This window comes from Musca autumnalis, unplaced genomic scaffold (assembly GCF_047663935.1).
Source record: "Musca autumnalis isolate F117 unplaced genomic scaffold, ASM4766393v1 scaffold_4, whole genome shotgun sequence".
NCBI classification, from domain to species: domain Eukaryota; kingdom Metazoa; phylum Arthropoda; class Insecta; order Diptera; family Muscidae; genus Musca; species Musca autumnalis.
In genome coordinates this window covers 232,763,061-232,783,434 of record NW_027411977.1, presented here as the reverse complement: position 1 = coordinate 232,783,434, position 20,374 = coordinate 232,763,061, and the positions used below count along the sequence as shown (strand labels likewise).

At 37.0% G+C, this 20,374-nt stretch overlaps 1 protein-coding gene across 13 annotated transcripts in view; it reads right to left on the bottom strand.

Annotated features, from left to right (window-relative positions):
- Window positions 1–5,981: 5,981 nt before the first annotated feature.
- The window catches only part of LOC141403712 (uncharacterized), a 517,705-nt gene continuing 503,312 nt past the window's right edge, over window positions 5,982–20,374 (bottom strand). For 5 of the 13 annotated variants that reach the window (XM_073986549.1, XM_073986557.1, XM_073986550.1 and 2 more), the window contains 9 exons: window positions 17,973–18,067; window positions 17,692–17,795; window positions 17,510–17,631; window positions 17,064–17,441; window positions 16,543–17,004; window positions 12,681–12,791; window positions 11,959–12,610; window positions 11,729–11,882; window positions 5,982–6,747 (listed from right to left, as the gene is read on the bottom strand). In XM_073986549.1, coding sequence (XP_073842650.1) covers window positions 6,399–6,747; window positions 11,729–11,882; window positions 11,959–12,610; window positions 12,681–12,791; window positions 16,543–17,004; window positions 17,064–17,441; window positions 17,510–17,631; window positions 17,692–17,795; window positions 17,973–18,067 — 2,427 coding nt within the window. In that variant the 3' untranslated portion in view covers window positions 5,982–6,398. Of the gene's footprint in view, window positions 6,748–11,047; window positions 11,183–11,728; window positions 11,883–11,958; window positions 12,611–12,680; window positions 12,792–16,542; window positions 17,005–17,063; window positions 17,442–17,509; window positions 17,632–17,691; window positions 17,796–17,972; window positions 18,068–20,374 lie in introns of all 13 variants that reach the window. The other 8 variants (XM_073986554.1, XM_073986543.1, XM_073986547.1 and 5 more) reach the window with 2 other exon arrangements.

Sequence of the window (20,374 nt, the reverse complement as noted above, 5' to 3'; positions counted from 1 at the left end):
GTAAACTTTGTCCAGATTAAAATCATCCAACATAGACCATAAAATAATCCATCGTAACTGTTGATCCAACCTCATTTTTGAAAACTTAAGTCCAATGACGATGCTGGACCATAAACCGCACCAAACTGTCACACAATTTTTAAGTATTAAAATAAATTTTGAAGAAATTTTTGCCCATAGAAAAATTTTTTGTGTGGAAAAAAATCGGTAAAATTTTTTTTGTATGAAAAAAAAAAAATAAACAAAGAAAAAAAATGTTTTTTTGTAAAATGTTTTCTGCATTCAGAAAAATTCGGTGAATTTTTTAGCATAGAAATAAAATCGGTACAACTGTTTTTTTCGGAGACATTTTTTTAGCATAGAAAAAATTCAGTGAAATTTTTTGCGAATAGACAAATTTTGTGAAATTTTTTCGCATAGATAACAAATCGGTGACATTTTTTCTCATAGAAATACATTTAAAAAAAAAATTAGTCAAATTTAATTTTTTTTTTTAAATATTGGTGAAATTTTTTTCGTATACAAAAAAAAAAACCGAAAAAAATGTTAGAAAAATTCGGAGAATTTTTTGCGCATAGACAAATCTTGTGAAATTTTTTCGCATAGATAAAAAATCGGTGACATTTTTTCTCATAGAAATAATTTTTTTTTTTTGGCATAGAAAAAAATCGGTGAATTTTTTTCGCATTAAAAACAAAATTTTCAGATTAAAATAAATTCCGTGAAAAAATAAGCGACATTTTTCTCTCAAAAATTTTTTGTAATTTTTTTCCGCATCGATAAAAATTGGTCGACTTTGAATTTGTTTCGCATAGAAAAAATGAGTGAAATTGTTTTCACATAAAAAAAATCAGTGAAATTTTTTTCGATTTTTTTTTAATTTTTTCGAATTTTCTTTGAATTAAAATAAATTCTATGACATTTTTTGCACATAAAAAAACCGGAGATATTTTTTTCGCACAAAAAATTCTATAATTTTTTTTTGCATAAGAAATTGGTCAATTTTGAATTTTTTTATGTAGAAAAAATTCCGTGATTTTTTTTTTTCGCTTTAGAAAATTCTTCGAATTAAAATAAATTTCGAAAAGTTTTTTTGCGCATAAAAAAATCTGCGACTTTTTTTCGCACAACAAAATTCTGTACATTTTTTTCTCATAAAAAAATTAGTCAAATTTGAATTTTTTTTTTTTTAAATATTGTCTGAATTAGTCTTTTTATTAGTTTTTCTGGATGATCAAAGATTTTTTGCAAGTGAAAAGGGATTTTTTTTATTGTTTTTGAAATTTGAGTATTTGTTTTGATTTTTCATAACGAATTCCCAGTAGTTTCAAATTCGATAAGCTGACGCATCTACCTTGGTAATTGTGCCATGGTTTACATGAATATTCGGGTATGTTCTGAGACACACTTCACCTCTCACTTCACGCTCAAGCATTTTGTTAACATCATTTAAGCTTATTTTTCGAGTATTTCATGGACGGACTAGGGTGTACTCTTCTTTTTAAATACACTAATGAATCTTAGCCCCAAGAAATTCGTAACAAATAGGAGTAAATGGGGTGAAGAAAATGCTTGAGGCGTGAAGTGGAAGGTGAAGTGTGTCTCAGAACATAACCGATTATTTGGAATGGAATAAACCGTTAGAAATTACTAGAGTTCGGCAATCTCGTTCAATTGAAAGATCCGGATCACTATCTCGTTCAATAGACACCGGTAATTTCTTTGATAAAACTGCGTATACTTATTTTCACACGTGGGTTTTTATGATGTTACTCATTCGTCTTTGATCGAGGACAGTGATCCGGATCGTTCAATTGAACGAGATTGCCCAATTCTAGAAATTACAAGCAAAAATATAATGCGTGTTGCTTAGTTTTAGGCGCCTACCTTTAGTATATTTTTATACCCCCCACCATAGTATGGAGGGTATATTAAGTTTGTTTTTCCGTTTGTAACGCATCGAAATAATCATTTGATACCCTATAAAGTATATATATTCTTGAATAGCATAAAATTCTAAGTCGATCTGTGCTTGTCCGTCCGTCCGTCTGTGGTAATCACTCTAGCAACCACAAAAATGGAGGTAGGACGCTGAAATTTTGGGAAGATGCGTCTTTTGTTTGCAGGCAGGTCAAGTTCGATGATGGGCTATATCGGTCCAGGTTTTGATATAGCCCTTCCTATAAAGGTACCGCCCGATTTCAGGTATTTTGACGTTTTTAGTCAAATTTTTAGACCGAATTAGCTATAATTTGATATTTAGGGTTCCTAGCGACTAAGAAATTATATTCCAACACATATGCACATAGGTCCATGTTTTGGTATAGCCCCCATATAACGTAACATACCGATTTTCGGTATTTTCAGGATTTTAGCTACAATTTTAAACCGAATTACCTGTAATTTGACGTTTGAAGTTCTCAAAGGTCACGAAAAATCTCAAGCAAAAACCGTCAACATAGGTCCATGTTTTGTTATAGCCCCCATATAAAGGTACCTCCCGATTTGCGGTATTTTGAGGATTTTAGCCACAATATTTAATCGAACTAGCTGTAATTTAACATTTAAGATTCTCAGTGATCACAAAACATCTCCACCAAAAATTGTCCACATAGGTCTATGATTCGGTATAGCCCCCATATAATGGTACCTCCCGATTTTCGGTATTTTCAGGATTTTAGCTACAATTTTAAACCGAATTACCTGTAATTTGACGTTTGAAGTTCTCAAAGGTCACGAAAAATCTCAAGCAAAAACCGTCAACATAGGTCCATGTTTTGTTATAGCCCCCATATAAAGGTACCTCCCGATTTGCGGTATTTTGAGGATTTTAGCAAAAATTTTTAACCGAATTACCTGTAATTTGACATTTGAAGTTCTCAAAGGTCACGAAACATCTCAACCAAAAACCGTCAACATAGGTCCATGTTTTGGTATAGTCCCCATATAACGGTACTTCCCGATATTCGGTTTTTTGAGGGTTTAGCTAAATTTTTAGACCGACCTACCCTCAATTCGACATTTAAGGGTTCACAGTGTCACAAAACATATCCACCAACAATTATCAACATAGGTCCATGTCTCGGTATAGTCACCATACAACGGTACCTCCCGATTTTCCGTATTTTGCGGATTTTTAGCTACACTTTTGGACCGAACTACCTGAATTGTGACGTTTGAGGTTCTAAGAGGTCACAAAACACCTGCACCAAAAATTGTCAACATAGGTCTATGTCTCGGTATAGCCCCCCCATATAACGGTACTTCCCGATATTCGGTTTTTTGAGGGTTTAGCTAAATTTTTAGACCGACCTACCCTCAATTCGACATTTAAGGGTTCACAGTGTCACAAAACATATCCACCAACAATTATCAACATAGGTCCATGTCTCGGTATAGTCACCATACAACGGTACCTCCCGATTTTAGGTATTTTGCGGATTTTTAGCTACACTTTTCGACCGATCCACCTGTAATTTATTATTTCATGTTCTCCACCAAAAATTGTCAACATGTTTTGATATAGCCAAATATAACGGTATCTCCATTTCAGGTTCTTAGTTGTCCAGCGAAAACTCTTGTCTAATCGCCAGGAATCCCTAAAAATTAAAAACACGTTTAGGGTTAAAGTCGGACTTCATCTGAGTTTATTCAAAAAGGTTCCACGAAACATAATTTTAGAGAAATGATGTCAGAGACAAAAATATTCTTGGTCAAATTTCACCATAGGTCACCAAAGAAATGAAATGTCTATTTCCATTATATATCATGAAAATATCAGTATCAATTTTGCTGAAAAAAACATGAAAGTATTTCCCAATTTTTTCGATGAACATTTTTTCCTTCTTTTTTCTAGTTGATACATGGAAGTAATATGAAACTTGGTTATAGGTGAAAAGTGTCAAAGGATGAAAAATTCTAGACAAAATTTCACTATGAGTTTCAGAATAAACTATATATCTGGGTATACTATTTTTTAAGAAAATTCGATTACTAACAGTCCAAAATTAAAACAAATAATTTCATTCCAAAATATATAAATTTGTAATGTAATTTTCATAAGGAAATAGTATACCTAGATATATGGTTTATTCTGAAACTCGTATGAAATTTTGTGTAGAATTTTTCCTCTTTTGACACTTTTCATCTAGCACCAAGTTTCATATTACTTTCATGCATCAACTCGAAAAACGAAGGAAAAAAATTTCATAAAAAATTGGGAAATATTTTCATGTTTTTTTTTCAGCAAAATTGATACTGATATTTTCATGATATACGATGTCAATAGACATTTCATTTCTTTGTTGACCCATTGTAAAATTTGACGAAGAATATTTTTGTCTTTGACGTCATCTCTCTAAAATTATGTTTTGTGGGTCAATTTTGAATAAACTCAGATGAAGTCCGACTTTAACCTTAAAACGTGTTTTTCATTTTTACAGATTCCTGGCGACTAGATAAGATTTACAGATTTGGTGTATTCTGAGACCTATAGTAAAATTTTATGGCGAACAATTTTGTAAATATTTGCGATTGATTTGATCACATTTTAAAGGAGTTTTTGGAAGATTTTCAAAAAAAGAACCAAAAAGACCCCTTTGATGAACCGCATGAGGGTTAAAATTTTTAACAAAAATCTATCCCACATCATCCTCTGTAAAGTTGCCAAAGACACTATATACCTAAAATGTAAGGATTCCATGATATCTTAACTCGAATATTTCGAAAAAAAAACTAGAAATGGTCGGAACTTGCCCCGCCTACTTTGGTTACTTTCCGATGTGAACTTTAAAAACGCCGATACACGTGTCTCATATTTTTAGCCCTTCTTTTATAATCTACTTTTATAATCTACTCTAGTCATTTTTTTGTTTTCGCACAGTGTGATCAAAAGTAAAAAATGTTTAATTTAATTAAAAATTAAAAAAAATAACAAGAAATAAAAATAATTATTTTTTATATTTTTTATTGGTAAACATTTTAATCGCTTAGCTCTATTTTGCTTTATATAACATAAATACTGGTTTGAAATTTATTTTTTTAGACATTTTATACAAAGATTAACTTTTTTAACGGTAATGTTGGTTTTTTTTATAAATTACATAAAATAAAGAAATTTTAAAATGAATTAAAGAAAAAGCATTTTTTGAAATGTGAAAAGAAATTTACAAAAGAAAAATTAGTAAATTATTTAAAGAAAAAAAAAATAACGTTATATAAATTTACAAGAAAAAATTACAAGGAAACGATTTTTTTAACTTAAAAAATTTTAATTTTTTAACTTAAAAATTATGACGTATGGCTGTTTGGTGGTGCTTTTGCTGTTAACCCTTAAAACCACCACTAGAGACACGAGTGCTCAAAGAGAGTCTTAAAAAAATAAAAATATAAACTACGCATTTGGTCTGGAATCCTAATAACTTCTTGAATTTACAAAGGCCTTGTCTTTCTGGCAAAAGAAATGACTTAAGCAAGAAAGTCATGAGTCTTAAGGCCTAGGTACATAAGCGGCTGGCTTCTTGTTCCGCTTCATTCCTGATAAAAGTATAAACAAGGCCGAGCTAATTTCGAACAAGGTTGCCCTTATCTTTTTTATTCGTTTATGAGTAACGAAGCAAAGTAAGAAAGCCAACCGCTTATGTACCTAGGCCTTTATGATAATTTTCATGCTGTTTCTATGGATTTTAAATGCTGAAAACTTAGCTTGGATTTTGAATCAGAAATGCAATTGAATTTCTTTTTTTTAATAAAAGTGTGTTGCCCCCCTTTGTGTGGGGTTTTAGGTTATATAAACCAAAAATGCCTTAAATAACATTTTGACTGGAGGAATTTAAATATTGAATATTTATTTTCAAAATAATTGCGTTATTGTTTATAGTGGTTCTAAGGGTTAAATGCTGTTTTGTTTATTTATTTATTTTTTTTTTTTGAATGGACAAGTTTTGTTTTTTTTGTTATAAAATATTCCATTTTCTTCTTAATTTCTTTTATTATTATTAGTATTATTATTATTATTATTTATGTTAAAATTTAACTAAGCTACTTGATTTTGTGTGTTCTTTGATTTTTGTTGTTTCTATTTTAAATATTAATATTTTTTAAAAAATTATCTCTTTTGGTTTCCATATTTTTTTTTTTTAATTTAACTTTAAGTTTTTGGATTTTTTTTTATTTTATGAAAGCATTTTTTGTGTGTCTTTTTGTTTTTGTTGTTGTGGTTGTAAATTGTAATGCCTTACTACGCACCAGCGTAGTAAGTCATGCCATCATTATATTTTTATATTTAATTACAAAATAAGAGTAAATATTGCTATCTCTGGGTTGTTGTTGTTGTTGCTGCTGCGGGGTTTTTATCATTTCTTTAAGAAAAATTTACTTTTCTTACGTTTAAAAAAGAATCAAACATCCGTTTCCGTTGAATTCGATAACTGGGTGGATAAAATAATGGGATTTGATTGTTGTTGCTGCTGCTGTGAACTACTGCCACTGGCTACTGCCTCACTTTCCGTTAGAGTATTTACTGCCAAATTACTACTACTATTACTCGTCACACTAACATTATCGGGTGTATTTGGGGCCAAAGCCTGACGGCTGGGTGATGTATGCTGTGACTGGGGACTAGTGGGTGTTGGCGTTGCCGGAATTTGATGCCAATTAATGCTATTCTGTGATGTAATGTTACGGGTCTTCAACAAGGGTGGGTATTTGATGGAACTGGAAAAGGCCATGCCACGTCTCAAGGGTACCCTGTTAGTTTTGAAAGGAGGAAAAAAATGGGGAAATTAGTAAAGAAGAGATGCAAAATTATGGAATATTTTTATAAACAATATTATTGAGATTTTTGAAAATTTTACAAATAGTAGGGGAAGGGTTGAAGATGTGTATCAGTAGTAGAGTAGAGAATTGATAAAACAAGTTGTTAATAACGTATGGTTTATTGAAAGAATGGGAAAATTTTGAAATTATTTAAACAATTAGTGATTGTTGTTGTTGTTTTTTACAGCGGATATTCACACATTCCTAGAATCAAACCTCTGAAATATTAAAAATATGTGACACAATGAAACTGTGGGGATCAGTGAATCTAAAATATGTTACATATTCACAGTGATTGGGTTCAAATTAGGTAAGGATTTTGAAGTTTGTTGGGGTACAATATATTACAATTTTATGTAAATTAATTGAATTTGTAACACCGAGGGAGCTTGTGGTTGGCCATTTCATAGTAGTTGCCACTTGAGGTCATACATTGAACATTAGATGGCTCTTGGGGTCGTATACTGTAGAGTAGATGGCCCTTGGGGTCGTATATTGTATAGTAGATGGTCCTTGGGATCGTCTACTATACTGTAGATGACTCTTGAGATAGTCTACTATACGGTAGATGGCCTTTGGGATCGTCTACTATACTGTAGATGTCCTTTGGGATCGTCTATTATACTGTAGATGACCCTTGGGATCGTCTACTGCAGAGTAGATGGCTCTTGGGGTCGTATACTGTAGAGTAGATGGCCCTTGGGGTCGTATATTGTATAGTAGATGGTCCTTGGGATCGTCTACTATACTGTAGATGACTCTTGAGATAGTCTACTATAATGTAGATGGTCCTTGGGGTCGTCTACTATACTGTAGATGTCATTTGGGATCGTCTATTATACTGTAGATGACCCTTGGGATCGTCTACTGTAGAGTAGATGGCCCTTGGGATCGTCTACTGTAGAGTAGATGGCCTTTGGTGTCGTCTACTGTATAGTAGATGGCCCTTGGGATCGTCTACTGTAGAGTAGATGGCCCTTGGGATCGTCATCTGTATAGTAGATGGCCCTTGGGGCCGTCATCTGTACAGTAGATGACACTTGGTGTCGTCTACTGTATAGTAGATGACCCTTGGGGTCGTCTACAGTATAGTAGATGGCCCTTGGGGTCGTCTACTATACTGTAGATGACTCTTGAGATAGTCTACTATACGGTAGATGGCCTTTGGGGTCGTCTACTATACTGTAGATGTCCTTTGGGATCGTCTATTATACTGTAGATGACCCTTGGGATCGTCTACTGCAGAGTAGATGGCTCTTGGGGTCGTATACTGTAGAGTAGATGGCCCCTGGGGTCGTATATTGTATAGTAGATGGTCCTTGGGATCGTCTACTATACTGTAGATGACTCTTGAGATAGTCTACTATACTGTAGATGGTCCTTGGGGTCGTCTACTATACTGTAGATGTCATTTGGGATCGTCTATTATACTGTAGATGACCCTTGAGATCGTATGCTGTAGAGTAGATGGCCCTTGGGATCGTCTACTGTAGAGTAGATGGCCTTTGGTGTCGTCTACTGTATAGTAGATGGCCCTTGGGATCGTCTACTGTAGAGTAGATGGCCCTTGGGATCGTCATCTGTATAGTAGATGGCCCTTGGGGTCGTCTACTGTATAGTAGATGGCCCTTGGGGTCGTCTACTGTATAGTAGATGGCCCTTGGGGTCGTCTACTGTATATAAATGGCCTTTGCGATCGTATACTGTAGAGTAGATGGCCTTTGGTGTCGTCTACTGTATAGTAGATGGCCCTTGGGATCGTCTACTGTAGAGTAGATGGCCCTTGGGGCCGTCATCTGCACAGAAGATGGCCCTTGGGGCCGTCATCTGTACAGTAGATGGCCCTTGCGGCCGTCATCTGTACAGTAGATGACTCTTGGGGTCGTCTACTGTATAGTAGATGGCCCTTGGGGTCATCTACTGTATAGTAGATGGCCCTTGGGGTCGTCTACTGTATAGTAGATGGCCCTTGGGGTCGTCTACTGTATAGTAGATGGCCCTTGGGGTCGTCTACTGTATAGTAGATGGCCCTTGGGGTCGTCTACTGTATAGTAGATGGCCCTTGGGGTCGTCTACTGTATAGTAGATGGCCCTTGGGGTCGTCTACTGTATAGTAGATGGCCCTTGGGGTCGTCTACTGTATAGTAGATGGCCCTTGGGGTCGTCTACTGTATAGTAGATGGCCCTTGGGGTCGTCTACTGTATAGTAGATGGCCCTTGGGGTCGTCTACTGTATAGTAGATGGCCCTTTGGGTCGTCTACTGTTTAGTAGATGTCCTTGGGGTCTTCTACTGCGTAGTAGATGGCCCTTGGGGTCGTCTACTGTATAGTAGGTGGCCCTTGGGGTCGTCTACTGTTTAGTAGATGGCCCTTGGGGTCGTCTACTGTGTAGTAGATGGCCCTTGGGGCCGTCATCTGTATAGTAGATGGCCCTTGGGGCCGTCATCTGTACAGTAGATGACCCTTGGGGTCGTCTACTGTATAGTAGATGGCCCTTGGGGTCGTCATCTGTACACTAGGTGGCCCTTGGGTCCGTCAAGTGTAGAGTAGATGGCCCTTGGGGTCGTCTACTGTATAGTAGATGACCCATGGGGTCGTCTACTGTATAGTAGATGACCCATGGGGTCGTCTACTGTATAGTAGATGACCCATGGGGTCGTCTACTGTATAGTAGATGACCCATGGGGTCGTCTACTGTATAGTAGATGGCCCTTGGGGTCGTCTACTGTATAGTAGATGGCCCTTGGGGTCGTCTACTGTATAGTAGATGGCCCTTAGGGTCGTCTACTGTATAGTAGATGGCCCTTGGGGTCGTCTACTGTTTAGTAGATGGCCCTTGGGGTCGTCTACTGTATAGTAGATGGCCCTTGGGGTCGTCTACTGTATAGTAGATGACCCATGGGGTCGTCTACTGTATAGTAGATGGCCCTTGGGGTCGTCTACTGTATAGTAGATGGCCCTTGGGGTCGTCTACTGTATAGTAGATGGCCCTTAGGGTCGTCTACTGTATAGTAGATGGCCCTTGGGGTCGTCTACTGTATAGTAGATGGCCCTTGGGGTCGTCTACTGTATAGTAGATGGCCCTTGGGGTCGTCTACTGTATAGTAGATGACCCATGGGGTCGTCTACTGTATAGTAGATGGCCCTTGGGGTCGTCTACTGTATAGTAGATGGCCCTTGGGGTCGTCTACTGTATAGTAGATGGCCCTTAGGGTCGTCTACTGTATAGTAGATGGCCCTTGGGGTCGTCTACTGTATAGTAGATGGCCCTTGGGGTCGTCTACTGTATAGTAGATGGCCCTTGGGGTCGTCTACTGTATAGTAGATGGCCCTTGGGGTCGTCTACTGTATAGTAGATGGCCCTTGGGGTCGTCTACTGTATAGTAGATGGCCCTTGGGGTCGTCTACTGTATAGTAGATGGCCCTTGGGGTCGTCTACTGTATAGTAGATGGCCCTTTGGGATCGTCTACTGTAGAGTAGATGGCCCTTGGGGTCGTCTACTGTATAGTAGATGGCCCTTGGGGTCGTCTATTGTATAGTAGATGGCCCTTGGGGTCGTCTACTGTATAGTAGATGGCCCTTGGGGTCGTCTACTGTATAGTAGATGGCCCTTGGGGTCGTCTACTGTATAGTAGATGGCCCTTGGGGTCGTCTACTGTATAGTAGATGGCCCTTGGGGTCGTCTACTGTATAGTAGATGGCCCTTGGGGTCGTCTACTGTATAGTAGATGGCCCTTGGGGTCGTCTACTGTATAGTAGATGGCCCTTGGGGTCGTCTACTGTATAGTAGATGGCCCTTGGGGTCGTCTACTGTATAGTAGATGGCCCTTGGGGTCGTCTACTGTATAGTAGATGGCCCTTGGGGTCGTCTACTGTATAGTAGATGGCCCTTGGGGTCGTCTACTGTATAGTAGATGTCCCTTGGGGTCGTCTAGTGTATAGTAGATGACCCTTGGGGTCGTGTACTGTATAGTAGATAGCCCTTGGGGTCGTCTACTGTAGAGTAATGATTCTTCTTTCGATGACTGTCAGGAGAATTAAAAAACCGCTGGGAGAACAAAAATCCCTATAAACCTAAACGTTTTCCTATTTCCAAATTTGTGTATTGTGTGTGGCGGACTTCAATTTCATCCGATATTTGTGTTAGCCTCTTGGGAATTTACTTTGTTTGGGGGAGCGGGGATTTGGGAAAATCGGTTTCTTTCTTTTCGTTTCTTTTCATGAACTTACCTCGTTGGACTTGGTGGTGGATACGAAATACCCCGATGACTAGGTGACAATAGTAAATTACCCGATTGTGTGCTGCTTGTATTGGCTGCACCCGGTACCAATAGGGTATTATTACTATAAGTATGGTAAAGATTACTAATGGACATCAGGTTCAAAATTGAAGAATATACACAGAGAATTACACACACACACGACATGGATGCAGTGATGTTTTTGTTGTTGTTTGGAAAACATCAAAGGCAAAACAAAAAAAATTGTTGTTGTTTCGTTTGTTTATCAAAAAAGCCAATTACAATTTGTGGCGTGAATTTGAGAAAAGAAAAAGAAGAATAAGAAAAAAATGCAAACAAAAAACAAGAAGAGAAAAAAATTCAAAGGAAATTAAAAATCAATTGATATTCATTACGTGTTTTTGTTGTTGTATTTGTAGGCAATAACGGCAAGATAATGATGGCGACTATAATGATGATGGTGAAGATGTTTGGGCTGGAGATGATGATGATGATGAAATTGTTTGGTTATTATGAAATCCTAGCTCTGCAGGGCATTACTACGAAATATTGTGTTAAAAACATAAAGAAAAAAGGAACATAAGAGAATTGCTTTCTATTAAAGCTACAACTTGGGCTAATTCTAAGTTTTTCTTTCTTTCTATTTTCAGTTGCTTGTCCATCAACTTACGTGTGGCTGTGATGTAGGTTTAGGTTGGGCAAACTTTGACCCAAATGATTTAGCGGCTGGACTGTCAAGGTGTTGGAGGAACTGGTATTAACCTTTAACTTCTGGGGACTAATGGTGGTTACCGGTTTACCTTTCAAAGGAAAACCATGGGCTCCTGGAATGCAAAATAAAACCGAAAAGCAATCAATTTTTGTTCTCAATAAATTTCAAAAGAATTCATTCCAACTTACCCAAATAAGCACAACCTTCATCACTGGACAACGAGTTTGTCTTGTCAAATTCCACGGAAATATTCCTCGAATCATTCCACTCCACCGATCCGCTATGGCTATTATTGGCACTTGTCACATGACTGCAAATCGACGAATTCAACGGTGACTTCTTCACGCCCAAACTATCAACAGTGCCAGCACTGATCATACTACCACCAAAACGCATTCCCTCCCAATTGGTCGCCGTCGATATACTGCTCTGCTTCAGCCGGGTGTAAATCACGCGTGCCCTCTTCAAAGCTTCATACCATTTCTGGGCCTCCGAACATTGTAGGGTAAAAGCATTCACTGCCACTTGGAATTCATTTAGATAAACACAACTTAAAATATTATTGGAATGTTGCACTATTAACCTATCCGTTAGATAGGGTTGTCGTATCACCTTCAAGGTGCCCAGACCCTTTTTCGCTATTGATTTACAAACCAGTAGCATATCGGTGAGTAAAAAACAATGCACATCGGCCTTGCCGAGATTGTCTTTGTATTTGTGATCGCCCTCCATAAAGAGATGGCGTACATGTTGAGAGGCACAGCCTTTCATGGGAGCACATAGGTCAAACATTTGACTATATTGTTTGATCATTTTCTCCAAGTGTTCGTTGTTGGTGTCCTAGAGGAGGGGAAAGAGAGGTTCAAATTTAAATCAAAAATTTTTATTAAAAAAGGTTCTTCAGACTTACCACCACGTCATATGACTCAATGCGAGCCATAACTCCTTTTAAGCGTTCATTTTCTTGTCGGGTTGTTAAATGGTTATTAACACTAAATACAAAATTTTCGGTGGTATGGATCTGGAAAAAGGAAAGGAGATGAAAGGTTAATTAATTAGAAGACTGAAATGAATTCGGACTGAAAATGTCATCGGAGATGATTTTTCTCATAGAAAAGGTCTTCGGATATGTATTTTCTCATAGAAAGGGCCATCAGAGATGACGTTTCGCAAAGAAAAGGTCATCAGAGATGATTTTTCCCTTAGAGAAGGTCATCGGAGCTGACTTTTCTCATAGAAAAGGTTATCGGAGATGACTTTTCCCATAGGAAAGGTCATCGGAGATGACTCTTCCCATAGAAAAGGTCATCAGAGATGGCTTTTCCCATAGAAAAGGTCATCGGAGATGATTTTTCCCATAAAAAAGGTAATCGGTGATGATTTTTCCCATAGAAAAGGTCATCGAAGATGACTTTTCAAATAGAAAAGGGCATCGTAGATGATTTTTCCCATAAAAAAGGTAATCGGTGATGATTTTTTCCATAGAAAAGTTAATCGGAGATGACTTTTCCCATAGAAAAGGTCATCGGAGATGACTTTTCCCATAGAAAAAGTCATCGGAGATGACTTTTCCCATAGAAAAGGTCATCGGAGATGACTTTTCCCATAGAAAAGGTCATCGGAGATGACTTTTTCCATGGAAAAGGTCATCGGAGATGACTTTTCCCATAGAAAAGGTCATCGGAGATGACTTTTCCCATAGAAAAGGTCATCGGAGATGACTTTTTCCATAGAAAAGGTCATCGGAAATGACTTTTTCCATAGAAAAGGCCATCAGATATGACTTTTTCCATAGAAAAGGCCATCGGAGATGACTTTTTCCATAGAAAAGGTCATCGGAGATGACTTTTTCCATAGAAAAGGTCATCGGAGATGACTTTTTCCATAGAAAAGGTCATCGGAGATGACTTTTTCCATAGAAAAGGTCATCGGAGATGACTAAAGAGTAGGGCAACGGAGATGACTCCCGAAGAGAAGGTTATCGGAGATGACTTATCCCCTAGGCAGGGTCATCGGAGATGACGTTTCCCCCTATAGAAGGTAATCGGAGATGATTTATCCCCTAAAGCAGGTAATCGGAGATGACTTATCCCCTATAGAAGATCATTGGAGACGACTTTCCAATAGAAAAGGTCATCGGAGATGTCTTTTCCCATACAAAAGGTCATCGAAGCCGACTTTTCTCATAGAAAAGGTCATCGAAGCTGACTTTTCTCATAGAAAAGGTCATCGGAGCTGACCTTTCCCATAGAAGAGGTCGTAGGAGCTGACTTTTCCCATAGAAAAGTTCATCGGAGCTGACTTTTCTCATAGAAAAGGTCATCGGAGATGACTTTTTCCATAGAAAAGGCCATCGGAGATGACTTTTTCCAAAGAAAAGGTCATCGGAGATGACTAAAGAAGAAGGGCAACGGAGATGACTTTTCCCGAAGAGAAGGTCATCGGAGATGATTTTCCCATAGAAAAGGTCGTAGGAGCTGACTTTTCCCATAGAAAAGTTCATCGGAGCTGACTTTTCTCATAGAAAAGGTCATCGGAGATGACTTTTCCCATAGAAAAGGTCATCGGAGATGACTTTTCCCATAGAAAAGGTCATCGGAGATGACTTTTCCCATAGAAAAGATCATCGGAGATGACTTTTCTCATAGAAAAGGTCATCGAAGATGACTTTTTCCATAGGCCATCGTAGATGATTTTTTCCATTGAAAAGGTCATCGGAGATGACTTTTCCCATAGAAAAGGTCATCGGAGATGACTTTTTCCATAGAAAATGCCATCGGAGATGACTTTTTCCAAAGAAAAGTTCATTGGAGATGACTTTTCTCATAGAAAAGGTCATCGGAGATGACTTTTTCCATAGAAAAGGTCATCGGAGATGACTTTTTCCATAGAAAAGGTCATCGGAGCTGACTTTTCTCATAGAAAAGGTCATCGGAGATGACTTTTCCCATAGAAAAGGTCATCGGAGACGACTTTTCCCATAGAAAATGTCATCGGAGACGACTTTTCCCATAGAAAAGGTCATCGGAGATGACTTTTCCCATAGAAAAGGTCATCGGAGATGACTTTTCCCATAGAAAAGGTCATCGGAGATGACTTTTCCCATAGAAAAGATCATCGGAGATGACTTTTCTCATAGAAAAGGTCATCGGAGATGACTTTTTCCATAGAAAAGGTCATCGGAGATGACTTTTTCCATAGAAAAGGTCATCGGAGATGACTTTTTCCATAGAAAATGCCATCGGAGATGACTTTTTCCAAAGAAAAGTTCATCGGAGATGACTTTTCTCATAGAAAAGGTCATCGGAGATGACTTTTCTCATAGAAAAGGTCATCGGAGATGACTTTTTCCATAGAAAAGGTCATCGGAGATGACTTTTTCCATAGAAAAGGTCATCGGAGCTGACTTTTCTCATAGAAAAGGTCATCGGAGATGACTTTTCCCATAGAAAAGGTCATCGGAGACGACTTTTCCCATAGAAAAGGTCATCGGAGACGACTTTTCCCATAGAAAAGGTCATCGGAGATGACTTTTCCCATAGAAAAGGTCATCGGAGACGACTTTTCCCATAGAAAAGGTCATCGGAGATGACTTTTCCCATAGAAAAGGTCATCGGAGATGACTTTTCCCATAGAAAAGGTCATCGGAGATGACTTTTCCCATAGAAAAGATCATCGGAGATGACTTTTCTCATAGAAAAGGTCATCGGAGATGACTTTTTCCATAGAAAAGGTCATCGGAGATGACTTTTTCCATAGAAAAGGTCATCGGAGCTGACTTTTCTCATAGAAAAGGTCATCGGAGATGACTTTTCCCATAGAAAAGGTCATCGGAGACGACTTTTCCCATAGAAAAGGTCATCGGAGACGACTTTTCCCATAGAAAAGGTCATCGGAGATGACTTTTCTCATAGAAAAGATCATCGGAGATGACTTTTCTCATAGAAAAGGTCATCGAAGATGACTTTTTCCATAGGCCATCGTAGATGGTTTTTTCCATAGAAAAGGTCATCGGAGATGACTTTTCCCATAGAAAAGGTCATCGGAGATGACTTTTTCCATAGAAAATGCCATCGGATATGACTTTTTCCATAGAAAAGGCCATCGGAGATGACTTTTTCCATAGAAAAGGTCATCGGAGATGACTTTTTCCAAAGAAAAGTTCATCGGAGATGACTTTTCTCATAGAAAAGGTCATCGGAGATGACTTTTCTCATAGAAAAGGTCATCGGAGATGACTTTTTCCATAGAAAAGGTCATCGGAGATGACTTTTCTCATAGAAAAGGTCATCGGAGACGACTTTTCCCATAGAAAAGGTCATCGGAGATGACTTTTCCCATAGAAAAGGTCATCGGAGATGACTTTTCCCATAGAAAAGGTCATCGGAGATGACTTTTCCCATAGAAAAGGTCATCGGAGATGACTTTTCCCATAGAAAAGGTCATCGGAGATGACTTTTCCCATAGAAAAGGTCATCGGAGATGACTTTTCCCATAGAAAAGGTAATCGGAGATGACTTTTTCCATAGAAAAGGTCATCGTAGATGACATTTCCTATAGAAAAGCTCATCGGTGATGACTTTTTCCATAGGAAAGTTCATCGGCGATGACTTTTTCCTATAAAAATTCGATCGGCAATGACTTTTCCTATAGAAAAGTTTATCGCCGATGACTTTTCCTAAAGAAATGTTCATCTGCACCTTTTTTACCACTTTAGAGTTCTAACGATAAAAACGTTGTGAATGTTCCTAAGTTGTCATATTTGAACTTACCATCGTTTCTAAAGCCTCAATCTCTTCGATGTCTGTCATATGTTTCTTAATAGCCGTCAGCAATAAGCTGTACTTTGTCAAACGTTGCATTGGGCGCACCAAGATATCGGCTAATCGCAAACGATTACACATTTTCTGGGCCTCACACCATGCCAAATACGAAGTGAATACCGAATTGGTACGATTCAATTCTTTACAATAGAATTGACAGCTACTTTGTTCGGCACAATATTTTTTATAGGGGGCAAAGAGGTTTGCAAAAGCTATAAAACCAGGTTGGAAAAATCCATAGCGTAAAGGTTCTCGGGTCTGGATGCTGTGCGCCACCATGGGATACAGGTAAAGAGTCCAAAATTTCAAATTGGCCTCACAAATATCACGGATATTGGCAAACAAACGATGCTGATCCACCTCTTTGAGGAGGCCTTCCTCCTGGGCCGATTCCAAACAGGCCAGGAAAAGCTAAAAGGAAAGGAATTTTTTAGTTAAGGAATAAAACAAGAGATTTGTTGCCACCCTACATCTGTCACAGTCTGCAAACAGTGTATATAATCCACTTCCGTTGTCACCAATTCCCATATGGCAGTCTGTATTCTCATTTCGGCATCATTCATGCCGCCACATTCCACAATATCTGTCCAGGATTTGTGCATTTTATCCAAATACTCTATGGCATTATCCAAATCGGGATGATCAAAATTCAGCGTGGCAGGAGTTTTTTGGGGTACCCCATTCTTCGAATAGCTATTCAATAGCTCACATAATTGACTTTGCTGCGGGTTCTTGACACCAAATAAGCCGGACCATCGTTGTTTGGGTTGTTTGCCGGTTATATTAATCTCAGATGATTCATCCGTGGAAGCCGAAGACAAAAGGCGGGGTGGTCTGGCTCGGGAACCCTAAAAGAAGAAAAGGAAATAAATTAAAATTTATAGTTTTTTTGCTCCTTTCCCTGAAGAAAACTTACAAATGATGCTGCTTTTTGTAGGGTCTTCCTGGTACTGTCCTTGTCATTAACAAACAAATGATGGCCTGCCAAATTTTCCACCTCCGTGTTTTCATCCAGTGAAGTTTGTAGCGGTGAAGTTCCTAGGGAAATATTTTTTTATTAATAACTCCTTAAGAAGTTTTCAAAGAGGTTCAACTTACCAGCTTCCAAAAATGCAGAGGGCTGATTATTGTCATAACTGTCGGTAATTGTTAATTGGCTAAAACTTAAATTACGTTTTCTTAAAGCTTGACTTAAAGCATTTCTGGAAAAGAAAAGTCAAGAGAATGTTAGTGTTAATCCAAAACCAAAAGGGAGTACTATCAGTCTTATGCTGAACGTTAATTCCCCGGGAGTTTTCTCAAACGCTCGTTTAAGTTGAATCGGCAGGGAGACAAAACTCACGGGGAGTTTACATTTAGAATAAGATCGTATAACTTACGCCAGTGTAACTCCTTTGGTGGCGGGGAAAAATTCCTCATCTTGACAACCGGATTCATTACAAAAGCTAACCAAAAAATATTCAGAACTGGAAACCTGCAAATAAAATAAATTAAAATTAGTGATATTGGGTCAAAAAATAGATATTAGGGGGAAATTTTTCCTAGAAATATATAATAAACTAGCGCACCCGGCGAACTTCGTCTCGCTATTAAGGAATAAAATTTCATACAAAAACTCAATTTTCGATTTTTCCAATTTTCCGACTTTTCCAGAGAGATTTTCCAAAATTTTCTTCCGTAAAGACCTTCTTCTCGAAAATACGAATAACTGACAAAAAATTTTACAGAAATCGGCCTAGCCGTTCTCATTTTATGAATTATTATACATTTTTTACACCATTTTTATATATATAGATAAATAATAAATAAAATATAAAAATATACACTCCACGTCAGTAGAATAGAACACCTACATTTTTGTTAATGTTAGCTTATTTATCCCAAAACGAATGAATCTGCGTTTTTAATTTTGTGGTGATTTAAAGTCTATGATGTTACGTATCAAGCACAGAAAAAATTATGTTTCTAGCTCTTCGCGAAATGATTTTCTGATCAATTTGCCGATAGTACTATGAAAAATAGGCATTTATTTTTGGTCATCAGGATAGAACAGTCACCTTATTTTCGCGAATTTTTGAGATATTAACGCCGAATGTTCTTTCAGTCGATAAAGCGAGGCCTTCTAATAATTTTTCACCAAAGAAAACCTATAAATTATTCCGCGGACACCGAAATAACAGCGTTAAAGGGTTTAAATTGACAGATATTTGAAACATCTCGGAATATCAATAGGAGTCGCGCAGTTATGTCATATTTCTTCACAATAAGATAGAATATGACACAGACAACCTCGACGGAAACATTCGAGTGCTTCGGATGCTGAAAAGATGGAACATTTTCAAAATAATTATGAAAAACGTCGAAATTTCTTATAAAACCCTTGATGTTTTGTTAAATAAAATGGTTTTTGCGCGAACAAGTCCGCCGTTTAAAGGTTTGGAAATAGGCTCCAGATTTGGAGGAAGATAATCTGATACGAAAACAACTGTTATTTTAATGCACTGAGGGAAATTTTAGCACATTTTTTAAATTGAACACACCCTTTGGACTTCGAGTTTTATATGTGTTCTTTTTTCGGTGTCCGCGACTGTTCTCAACAGTGTTATGCTCCAATATAAATGGACCAGGTTATGCTCTCTATGCCGTATTTTAAGAATTAGTAGTTTTTTTAACTGAGCTCGCAAATGTAAAAGCCCCGTTTTCGCGGGAAAACACAGTCATGGAAATTGAGGTTTTAGGTTTCGTATGTTGTTTTACAAAGTACTAAAATTTTCCTCAGTGCATTAAAATAACGGTTGTTTTCGTATCAGATTATCTTCCTCCAAATCTGGAGCATATTTCCAAACCTTTAAACGGCGGACTTGTTCGCGCAAAAACCATTTTATTTAACAAAACATCAAGGGTTTTATAAGAAATTTCGACGTTTTTCATAATTATTTTGAAAATGTTCCATCTTTTCAGCATCCGAAGCACTCGAATGTATCCGTCGAGGTTGTCTGTGTCATATTCTATCTTATTGTGAAGAAATATGACATAACTGCGCGACTCCTATTGATATTCCGAGATGTTTCAAATATCTGTCAATTTAAACCCTTTAACGCTGTTATTTCGGTGTCCGCGGAATAATTTATAGGGTTTCTTTGGTGAAAAATTATTAGAAGGCCTCGCTTTATCGACTGAAAGAACATTCGGCGTTAATATCTCAAAAATTCGCGAAAATAAGGTGACTGTTCTATCCTGATGACCAAAAATAAATGCCTATTTTTCATAGTACGAACGGAAAATTGGTTAGAAAATCATTTCGCGAAGAGCTAGAAACATAATTTTTTCTGTGCTTGATACGTAACATCATAGACTTTAAATCCCCACAAGATTAAAAACGCAGATTCATTCGTTTTGGGATAAATAAGCTAACATTAACAAAAATGTAGGTGTTCTATTCTACTGACGTGGAGTGTATATAATAAATAAAATAATAAATAATTAATAATAAAAATAAAAAATAAATAAATAATTAATAATAAATAATATATAATAAATACTAAAAAATAAATACTAAAAAATAAATAATAAATAAAAAATACTAAAAAATAAATAATAAATAAAAAATACTAAAAAATAAATAATAAATAATAATTAATAATTAATAATAATAATTAATAATTAATAAATAATAAATAATAAATAATAAATAATAAATAATAAATAATAAATAATAAATAATAAATAATAAATAATAAATAATAAATAATAAATAATAAATAATAAATAATAAATAATA